General features: G+C 42.8%; 1 protein-coding gene across 1 annotated transcript in view; it reads left to right on the forward strand.

Moving 5' to 3' along the window:
• Window positions 1-9,776, forward strand: part of LOC121392242 (fucolectin-4-like) — an 18,167-nt gene extending 8,391 nt beyond the window's left edge. Inside the window, exons 2-4 of the mRNA XM_041523555.1 lie at window positions 2,131-2,358; window positions 3,733-3,972; window positions 7,395-9,776. Coding sequence (XP_041379489.1) covers window positions 2,131-2,358; window positions 3,733-3,972; window positions 7,395-7,636 — 710 coding nt within the window. The 3' untranslated portion in view covers window positions 7,637-9,776. The remainder of the gene's footprint in view (window positions 1-2,130; window positions 2,359-3,732; window positions 3,973-7,394) is intronic.
• Window positions 9,777-11,933: the final 2,157 nt, after the last annotated feature.

Genomic DNA, 11,933 nt, shown 5'->3' on the forward strand with positions numbered 1-11,933 from the left:
AATCCAAAAATAAAATTAGTGTGCTCGGCCAGAAAGGTTTTAAGGTGTTTTTAGCAATTTAGACGGGCTGCCAAAGTAAAGTGCGTCGGACTGTGTTTACAAAAATAAATAAAAAATAAACATAACATTTTGAACCACATCCAAAAAAAATTAAAGTCCGACTAAGCCCCAAAAAGGAGGTTACCTGTCCTAGGAAAGGTTGGCGGTGGAACTCATGGCGTAGTAATGGGGTGCTCGACACGGTACTGTGGCAGGAAGTGGACGAGGTCATGGTAGCACTCCCGAAGCAGGGTTTGAAAGTCTTCCGGAAGGACCAGCTTGAAGATCCGGTGGATGACTGGACTATCCATGTCTGATTTGAAAAGTCCCTGTCGAAACACTCCGTCCCACTCCGCTGTCAGGAAGAAGGTGTTTATATCCTTCGCGTGTTGTATCAGGTACCGCCCCTGCCCTGATGGTGTTGGACGCCAACTTGTCTCCTTGGCGGGGCCTACCAGCTACCAGTGGGAGTTCAATTCCTCTTTGACGTAGCCGCGGAATCGCGTGGGCAGCTTCTTGCAGGCGATCTCCCAAGATTCCATTAGACCAAATAAATTCCTATTGACGACTATAGTAACAATTCTGAATAAAAATAACAGAAGCAATGTTTCAAACCACCGGGCCAGTATATACACTGACAGTGTTGTACCTCCCATTGATAATTATTCGATGAAACTCTGCTGGCACGTATCGTTTTAAGCACTTACAGAAAGTTTACAGTACCCACCGTCTGATCCGCACAAAATGCCAGTTGAAATTTGTATTGCCACCCCAGTTATTAACAAGTACAAAATGTCACGAGTGTAATAATTGTTCAGGTAATAAAACATGTGGAACTGATGGGGCATTTGTCATAGTATTTGCACAAATAACCAGTGTCACATATATCCACCAATCACAGCCATAGTTACGGTTTACTCCTTAAACATTTCGAACTCTGACCTGGGAATCACATAGTTGGTACATTACAACCTATAATGAAAAGGTTTAAATTTTGAAAGGTGTCCAATCATATATTTTTGAGAAGGTTATTTTCTTGTGTACCCCAGTATGAAATGACATTGCCAGCAGCTAGCAGAGTAAGTGGAACTACAGAGAAGCGTCGCCAATAGAACCTACGAAAATGGATGCACAGCATAATAAATATACATGGGAATGAGGTACATCATATTTTATCCTTGTCTGGTATGTAGCACAGCTGAATAATATAACACCCATGTGAGTTTGTATACTGTATAGGGTACATACTCCAAACTGAGCTATTCAGAATACCCCACACTTGATGAACTTTACATGGAGATGCTTTGTACTGAGTGAACCACAGAAATCAGGAAAATAACCCTCTTAACATCAAAGTCGCACCCAATTAGTGACCAAACCACTGATGAGGCAGCTGTAACTAGTACCTAATTAATCATTGAAAGCAGTGAAAGACTAATATCCATTGTGGCAAAGTTTACAATATGAAGTGACACGGTGTCGACATTACGAAATCTGGCTAATTTGGGGGGTAACAAATGTGTTTGCATGTATCGACACATGGAAATAAATTGCGTTCGCTTAATATTACTGTCCATGCACCAGCAAAGTTTGTCATTTAATTTCTGAACTCAGACTGACAATCATCGTAGTTTTAAGCAAACCGTTACACATTTATTACAATGCCAGCAGTGAGGTGTCGGCTTTGGTCCCCCTTGAGCTGCCACTGCCGGTCTCATCTTATGTGTAGAAGCAGGAGGGATTGCCCCTGGCGGTTGAGCCGCCGGGTTTGGTCCCCCCTGAGTCGCTTGGGTCGCCGCCTTCTTCTACTAATCGTTTCGGTCTATTGTTCCCGTAGAGCAAATTCGCGGTCGCCGAGTTTCCGTCAACACAACTGCATGCTGGACGAGAGCTTGACAAAGTACACGCGCACGTGTCAAAGGTGTGTGAGTGTGTGTGGGGGGGGGGGGGGGTGTCTGCACAGTCTCGCATCACAACTGCATTGATAGAGAGCTTGAAGTACAATGAATGTGTGTGTGTGTCTGTCTGTGTGTCTGTCTATATATTGTTGATTTTTTTATATCAGAATACATTCGTTCATTTAATTTTCAGGTAACGTGACATGGAATCTGGCTTTTGAGAAGCCCGCCGCCATGAGTACAGTGTTTAGCAACTACCACCCCCCGTCAAAAGCGGTGAACGGCCATCTTGGAACACACTGGGACTATGACTTCTGCACAGCGACCAAACACGGCGATATGGAACCGTGGTGGATTGTCGACCTGCACGGGCTCTTCCTCATACGTGACTTCATCATAACGAACAGGGGAGACTACCTATGTAAGCGCGATGTTGTAGAGGTTCATATCCTTTCCTGGGCCTCGTTCCACGAAGCGATCTTAGCACTGCGATCACCTTAGTGCATAAGGTAGCTGTGAACTTAAGGTGATCTTAGGGCTAAGATCGCTTTGTGGAACGGGTCCCAGGACGGATGGAGCCGGCCGAGGCCAGCACCCGTGCCCATGACAGGCGTGCGCTAAAACAGCTTGCTCTGAATATGCATGTTAATCCCTATACCATACCATACCATACCATACCATGCCATGCCATGCCATACCATAGAGGTTCGTATTAAGGTCTCACTACACAGTTGACTTCCGGGTGAGAGTTGATTGATCACGGTCCACTATAGTTGCCTACTCAGTACTAGGAAATCTATAAACGTCAAAAAGATTGTTTTGTTTAACGACACCATCAGAGCACATTGATGTATTAATAATAGGCTATTGGATGTCAAACATTTGATGTTTTTAAGACATAGTCTTAGAGATGAAATCCGCTACATGTTTCTATGTAGTAGCAAGGGGTCATTTATATGCACCATCCCACAGACAGGATAACACATATCACGGCATTTGATACACCAGTTGTGGTGCACTGGCTAGAACGAGAAATAGCCCAATTGGCCCACGGATGGGGATCGATCCTAGACCGACCGCGCATCATGTGTGCGTTTTACCACTGGGCTACGTCCCGCTACTATATAAAAGATCCCTTGCTACTAATGGAAAAATTTATCGGGTTTCCTCTGATGACAACGTGTCAGAATTATCAAATGTTTGACGTCCAATAGCCGATGATTAATTAATCAATGTGCTCTAGTGGTATCGTTAAAAAGCAAACACAAACTGTATCTTGAGTTGTATAAGCACAAAGCCAGGTCCTATTATGACAATGTATGGATTTCCGTCTAAATCTTAGTGTTTTCCTTTATTTAGCCAATCGATCCCCGTCGGTGGACCCATTGGGCTATTTCTCGTTCCAGCCAGTGCTCCACAACTGGTGTAAGTAACAAAGGCCGTGGTATGTACTATCCTGTCTGTGGGATGGTGCATATAAAAGATCCCCTGAAGATAATCGAAAAAGAGTAGCCCATGACGTGGTGATAGCGGGTTTGCTCTCTCAATATATGTGGTCCTTAACCATATGGCTGACGCCATATATCCGCGAATAAAATGTGCTGAGTGTGTCGTTAAATAAAACATTTCTTTCTTTAACCATATGGCTGACGCCATATAACCGTGAATAAAATGTGCTGAGTGCTTCGTTAAATAAAACATTTCCTTCCTTCCTTCCTTCCTTTATTTAGCCAATCAATGTGCTCTAGTAGTGTTGTTAAACAAAACAGGCATGTACTTGTAATTTATACTGCAGGGGAGCGTCTGCACAGTTTCACCATTGACGTATTCACGCAGAACCCAGTAGGCTGTCCACACGCTACGTCAGTCCAGTGCTACAACCGCACCGACCCACTGGGCGAGGGAGAGACTTTGACGCTGAGCTGCCACGCCCCAGTGATAGGACGGTTCGTCCGTATTAGGAAGTGGAAAATGGCGGACAAGGTCGATATTCTAACATTCTGTCAAGTCCAGATCGCTGGAACAAGGGTAACAGGTCGGTGGTATTTCTTATCTTATCTTCTTTGCTGTTGAAAGGTTGCCACGAACTGAAGAGTTCAAGCCCTTTTAAGGGCTCTACGGGCAACCTAGGGAGACATTTCAACGCCATCTAGGACCCCTTAACGAGCTACTGTCGACTCTAATTCTAAAACTTTACGTAGCTCCCTCTTTTACTATTTAGGCGGACCGTTAAAAAATGCGCCCAATTTCCTTCACAAACATGCGCACCATTTCCCTTTGGACTCGTCCTACGGGACTCAAAATTCCATAGCACCAAACCCACCCCACCTTTTCCTGTCCTGGACGGAGGAGCCGGCTGAGGTCGACATATGCGCCCAGGATAGGCGTGCGCTACAACAGCTTGCTCTGAATGTGCACGTTAAATTCTCTGACCTGACTGACCTGTTGAAGAGCTAATTAATATATAAATGGCAGTTCGCCCAACCGCTAGCTGCTTGCATCTCGCTGTGCCTATAGCGTCTTTAGGGTTTTTAAAACATAATTTTAATTAGGCCGATACCCTGACGGTAAGATAGCTAGACAGACATTTAGACAGTTTTTACCGCTCTCGTACCGTCAGAGACCAATCTATATAAAATCTGCGCAATCACTGCCTACCAAATGGATTCCCGCTCTTATACAACAACAATGCTATGTTTGATGTTAAATACCAGGGGCCTAATTCACAAAGCTCTCTTAGGCTCTGCTAGACAACAAAGCATCCTCGTTGCAAGTCTTTTAGCATTGCACTGCAACATTGCAAAGTTGCGAGACTTCAGTGAATTAGACCCCTGTACGTTAATAATTTTCGAGTTCGCCAATAACAAATATTTCACATGTTTATCACTAACGCATATACTACAGGAAGAAATCCGTCATCACCTACGTATTTAAACGGAACATTATTGAAAGAGGATGCTGTCGGGTTTCTTCCTGTAGTGTGTGTTTTAGTGGTTAATATGTGAAATATTTGTATTCGGCAAACTCGAAAATCTTCTTCTTCTTTTTCTTCGTCGTCCTCGTATTCTCAGATAGGGACCCCAGTGGCTCGAACCTCGAACAAAAGCTGGTGTATTCTCCAAGGGGCCAAAGAGTTTCCCCTTCAGGGGTTCATATGAAGGCCAGACTCAGTCGCATCATTATCAACTGGTCTTCTCTTGAAAGTTGGTAGTAACTGTCTCTGCTGTTATGATCCGGGTGTTGAAGGAGCCGCCGTCTCTTACACGTGCGCTTTACAATGGCCTCCATCTCCTCATTGGTTATTTGTAGCTCTTCTTGAACCATTTCCCCTCCTTCTTTTGCTAATTTGTCTGCTTCCTCATTTCTGGAAATGTTGCAGTGTGATGGTATCCATTGTATTGTTGTTTGTCCAATGGTGCAGGTCAGTGCAGAAAGAGTAGAAGCAAGTTCATTCAGGTCTTTGTTTTGGGGGTCTTTGAGAGCTTGGAGTACAGAGAGAGCATCTGTGAAGAAGACAACTTTCCTGTGTGTGAGCTCCATATTGTTGATCAGCTTTGATGCAACAACAATCCCCAGCGCTTCTGATTCTGCCTTATAATTGGCGAAGTATTTTCCTGTTGCAATGGACATACGAATCGTTTCCCCATCTTTAAGTTCGATTTGACCCCCCCCCCCCCCCCCACACACACACACACACACTCACATACACCGCCATTTCTGGTTGCTTCTTCTGCTGATCCATCAGTATGTGCATGCGTCTGCTGGTCTTGTGGGTAAGTCTGGTACATAAACTCTAGGGCGTGGCTTCTTCTTTCCATTTCTGTCTGGGTTTCCTTCTTGGGAATCCCTGGTACTGTCTCTATGATGTCTTGACCGGCCTCGGTGGCGTCGTGGTTAGGTCATCGGTCTACAGACTGGTAGGTACTGGGTTCGGATACCAGTCGAGGCATGGGATTTTTAATCCAGATACTGACTCCAAACCCTGAATGAGTGCTCCGCTAGGCTCAATGGGTAGGTGTAAACCACTTGCACCGACCAGTGATCCATAATTGGCTCAACAAAGGCCATGGTTTATGCTATCCTGCCTGTGGGAAGCACAAATAAAAGATCCCTTGCTGCCTGTCGTAAAAGAGTAGCCTATGTGGCGACAGCGGGTTTCCTCTAAACAAATACAGTGTCAGAATGACCATATGTTTGACGTCCAATAGCCGATGATAAGATAAAAATCAATGTGCTCTAGTGGCGTCGTTAAATAAAACAAACTTTACTGGGATTTACTGGATTTTCTTTATCTTATGGTAAACTCAAATATGATCAGTGTAATGGTACGCTATGTAGTAATCTCTGACTGAGTAGAGAGAGCGATCATCACCGTCCCAATGTCCGTCTAGCTTTCGAACGGCAGATTACTCAGACTAAATTTAAATATATCATGGATAACAATTGTTTGCTTTTGTTTGTAATAAAAAAAAAGTGTTTAAAGGGACTACCCTGAGTTTGTTGGCATTGTTAGCATGTTGCCTACTAACAGAGACGTTTTAAAGGGACAGACCCTAGTTTTTAAACATCAAGACATATTTTTCACTATTAGAGCAGTTTATGATCACTGAAATCAAACATTACTCATATTTTATTGTTTAGCTTGTCCATTTCCGTACAACAGAAGTTTTTCAGGTCATCCCGGTATTTCTAATATCACAATTTTTTTTTTTTATAATATGTTTAAAAACGCAAGTGCGTCTGAGTTTTAGTCTATTTTTAACGGTATTTCACCGTTTCAACGTCACAGACTTTTGTTTTACTCTCTTGTAACGTTATTCAAATATGTTACAGGTTTGTAGATTAACCAAACCTAGGCCCCTTGCTACTAATGGAATTATCTACCATTCGGCAAATTAATTAAGAATTAAGCAGTAGCTTCTCTTTCTCTTTTGATGAATCGTTCCAAAATGCGCCAAAATTATTTCAAAACATTTGCCCCTAATTTTACCTGTTTGACTTAATCCTCAATAGCACCACAAATACCCCCGCCCATTACCGACCCTGGTCGGGCTACTGGTGATCGCTTGCACTGTCCAGCATGAGCGGACCCCTCCTCCCCCACCCCCCCCCCCCCCCCCCCCCCCTCCCCACCCCCCAAGCCTTTTCCTGTCATAGACGGAGGAGCCTGTCTTGGCTGACACCTGCGCCCATGACAGGCGTACGCTACAACAGCTTGCTCTGAATGTGCACGTTAAACCCTATGACCTGACCTGGCCTGACTAATGGACAAAGGTAGCGGGTTTCCTCTCTAAGACTTTGTTATAATTTTGAAATGTCTGACATTCAATGGCCGATTATTAATAAATCAGTCTGCTCTTGTGGTGTCATACAACAAAACAAACTTTAATTTTTTCAGGATCGATAATGTTTTGGACAAACTGGGTCAGTATAAATTATGATAATTATTGTTGACAGGTTGTGATGCTACAAAATATCTTCGTCGTAAGCAAGGAATTCGACTAATCTCGAAAAACGTTATGATTTCCGACGTCGCTGACATCATACACTGCTTGATCAGATGTGGCAACAGCGACGACTGTCTGGCTTTAAACTACAACTACCACGATCGCCAGTGTCAGCTGATTTCCACTCCGAACTTTAGCGATTCAACACTGACGACGTCACTGTGGGATTACTACGGAATGGATATGTGTTGAGTTGTTTTACTGGAATTTATTTACCGTGATGTCTACTTCGAATTTGATCAAAATCAACTACCACGATCGCCAATGTCAGCTGATTTCCACTCCGAACTTTAACGATTCAACACTGATGACGTCACTGTGGGATTACTACGGAGTGGATATGTGTTGAATTGATTTAGGCCTACTGAAATTTGTTAACGTGATTTCTACTTCGAACTTTACCGATTTCAACTACCACAATCGCCAATGTCAGCTGAGTTTCACTCCGAACTTTAACGATTCAATACTGATGACGTCACTATGGGATTACCCTACGGGTTGAACATTAGTTAAGTTGTTTAACTGAAATTGAAGTTTGTTAACTTGATTTAAACTTCGAACTTTACCGATTTCAACTACGATAATCGCCAATGTCAGCTTATTTTCATTCAGAACTTTAACGATTCATCACTGATGACGTCACTATGGATTACTACGAAGTGAACATTTGTTAAGTTGTTTTACTGGAATTTGTTGACACGATTTCTACTTCGAACTTTATCGATTTGAACTAATTAGTACCACGATCGCCAATGTCAGCTGATTTCCACTCTGAACTTTAACGTTTCAACACTAATGACGTCATTGTGGGATTACTACGGAATGGATATGTGTTGAGTTGTTTTACTGGAATTTATTTACCGTGATGTCTACTTCGAATTTGATCAAAATCAACTACCACGATCGCCAATGTCAGCTGATTTCCACTCCGAACTTTAACGATTCAACACTGATGACGTCACTGTGGGATTACTACGGAGTGGATATGTGTTGAATTGATTTAGGCCTACTGAAATTTGTTAACGTGATTTCTACTTCGAACTTTACCGATTTCAACTACCACAATCGCCAATGTCAGCTGAGTTTCACTCCGAACTTTAACGATTCAACACTGATGACGTCACTATGGGATTACCCTACGGGTTGAACATTAGTTAAGTTGTTTAACTGAAATTGAAGTTTGTTAACTTGATTTTAACTTCGAACTTTACCGATTTCAACTACGATAATCGCCAGTGTCAGCTTATTTTCATTCAGAACTTTAACGATTCATCACCGATGACGTCACTATGGATTACTACGAAGTGAACATTTGTTAAGTTGTTTTACTGGAATTTGTTGACGCGATTTCTACTTCGAACTTTATCGATTTGAACTAATTAGTACCACGATCGCCAATGTCAGCTGATTTCCACTCTGAACTTTAACGTTTCAACACTAATGACGTCACTATTTATTACTACGGAGTGGACATATGTTGAATTATTTTACTGGAATTAGTTAACGTGATTTCTACTTCGAACTTTACTGATTTCAACTACCACGATTCTGTGGCCTATTCAGGAGTGTGAACGATCGCGGTCGCTAGACTGGTTATCGGACTTAACTTAGATGAATGTGATAATGAAATCAGACAATGGTACCAGTTAAACTGTTCGCCGGCGCTCGGCCTTCCTGAACTCATCGTTGATTTATATTCCAAAGTTTACCGATTTAGCAGTGTTGACGTATTAAAGGTCACCCAACACACACACACACACACACACACACACACACACACACACACACACACACACACACTTCTTTCCCCCCACATTACCTTTTATATTTTCCTGTGGTATTACTATGGTGTGGACATTACTTTTTGTTGATTTGTTTTACTGAAAGTTGTTAACGCGATTTCCATTCCAAACTTTACCAATTCAATACTGCTGAAGTCACTATGGGATTACTACGGACTGGAAGATTTGGTTGATTTGTTTTACTGAAAATTGTTAACGTGATTTCTACTTCGAACTTTGCCAAACATTATATAAGGATTTATTTTAACTCCAAAATTGAGAACATTCCCGTCTCAGTTTTTTGCCGATTTCAACTGTTACGATCGCCAATGCGATATTAATACGGAGTGGACAATTTGGTTGGTATGTTTTACTGAAAATTGTTAACGGGATTTCCACTCCGAACATTACCAATTCAACATTGATGACGTCACAACAGGAATACCTCGGAGTGGACATTAATTTGTTGATTCATATTACTGAAGTGTCTTAACGTTGTTTACGAAACACTTTTACGATAATTTTATTCATAATAATTAAATACACTATTATTTGTTACATTGTTGTTATGCAGTATGTACAAGAAGTAGAAACCAGTGCAGCGTACCTAGCCACCCAGCCACCGATCCACCCGCATGCACCCCCCCCCCCCCCCCCCACACACACACACACACAAACACACACCTTCACCTCCCCCAAATGGAACTGCGATTTTTAGATGTTCAGGACAGTGGGTTAGTTAGTGGTCAGTGAGAGACAAGAGTGTGTCGTGGTCCTACACCTACCCACTGAGTCGTTAAAACTCGCTCTGGGTTGGAGCCGGTACCGGGATGCGAACCCTGTACCTACCAGTCCAAAGCCCGATGACTTAACAACTACACCACCGAGGCCGGTCTACGAATACGAATGTTTATTTGGATTGCCGATCGTTTCAAAGCGTGGTTGTTATTTTGAACTTTTCAAGGGCAACATTGAAATCCACTGATTGAATACGAAACCTATTAGGCTTGCCGAGTTCTTGCCCAGGGGTTTTCTCACCGCCACAGTAATGTACTTTTTGACTCTGCTATAATCGACCAAAAACGAAATACGAATATTGAAGGCGCAGACCCTAGTTTTAACCGGTAAAAAAATGGACACTAAGTTTAGTTAATTTACAAACCTGTAACTCATTTGGATAAAGTTACAATAGAATGAATGAATGAATGAATTAATGTTTAACGACACCCCGGCACCTCAACACATTTTATTCACGGTTATATGGCATCGGACATATGGTTAGGGATCACACGGATATTGAGAGAGGATACCTACTGTCACCACTTCATAGGCCAATCTTTTCTATTAGCAAAAAGGGATCTCATAGACTGGATAACACACACCACGGCCGATGGGGGGCGGGGGACGCCGTGGTAGGGTGCTATTTGGGTGCGGTAGGGCGTAGGCGGTTTCGACCGATAGAATGCCTGTTAGGAGGCCTCCCTCTCCCAGAACCTCCACCCCATGGAAATCCGGACCAACTAAACTGGGCTACCCGCCTGTTTGAGCGCTGACCAGATTGGGCGCGATGCTCCCCCCTTTGCGAATCCTTAATCCTCCAGGGCTTAAGTAATAAACTTAAATAGTAAATTAATATTAAATATATTAGATTTAAAAAAAATATATATTAATAGACTAGCCCGACTGAAAAATTGCACCAACTAACTACTAAATTTTAAACTTCATAACCTGATATATTGACAATATTGATCAATGGTGCTTCAAAAATTAACTCAAATTAATTTTAAAACATTTTGTCTTTAAAGTCCCCCCTTTATATTGGTCATACCATATTAATACAAAATTATTTCCCCTTCATCTTAAACTCCCTTTCCCGAAATATAGCCCAATGGAGCCACTGACGTGGGTCGATGCCAAACCGACCGCGCATCAAGCGAGCGCTTTGCCACTGGGTTACGTCTCGCCCACCGTGTTTTAAATACACGGTGAACGACCTCTTTAAAACTATGTCCAGCTCCCATAGTAATCGAAGTGTAAGTTTGCGTCTCTATTGATTTTGGACCGGCCTCGGTGGCGTCGTGGTTAGGCCATCGGTCTACAGGATGATAGGCACTGGGTTCGGATCCCAGTCGAGGCATGGGATTTTTAATCCAGATACCGACTCCAAACCCTGAATGAGTGCTCCGCAAGGCTCAGTGGGTAGGTGTAAACCACTTGCACCGATCAGTGATCCATAACTGGTTCAACAAAGGTCATGGTTTGTGCTATCCTGCCTGTGGGAAGTGCACATAAAAGATCCCTTGTTGCTAATCGGAAAGAGTAGCCCATGATGTGGCGACAGCGGGTTTTCTCTCAAAATCTGTGTGGTCCTTAACCATATATCTGACGCCATATAACCGTAAATAAAATGTGTTGAGTGCGTCGTTAAATAAAACATTTCCTATAGATCCCGTGTTTTAAATACACGGTGAACGACCTCTTTAAGAATATATCCACCTCCCATAGTAATCCAAGTCTAAGTTTGCGTCTCTATTGATTTTGGAGCGTTCTACGAGACAAGTGACGTAAAAACCCAGGTATGATCACTGAGAATCTTATTATGATTACACTCGGCTTAATTACACATCCCCAGGGCCGTATCCAGCGAACTTAACTGTGGTGGGGTGTGCAGTGAAAGGGGTGAGTTAGGGTACACTATTTAGGTCTCA

This window comes from Gigantopelta aegis, unplaced genomic scaffold (genome assembly GCF_016097555.1).
Source record: "Gigantopelta aegis isolate Gae_Host unplaced genomic scaffold, Gae_host_genome ctg3563_pilon_pilon:::debris, whole genome shotgun sequence".
Taxonomy (NCBI): Eukaryota; Metazoa; Mollusca; class Gastropoda; order Neomphalida; family Peltospiridae; genus Gigantopelta; species Gigantopelta aegis.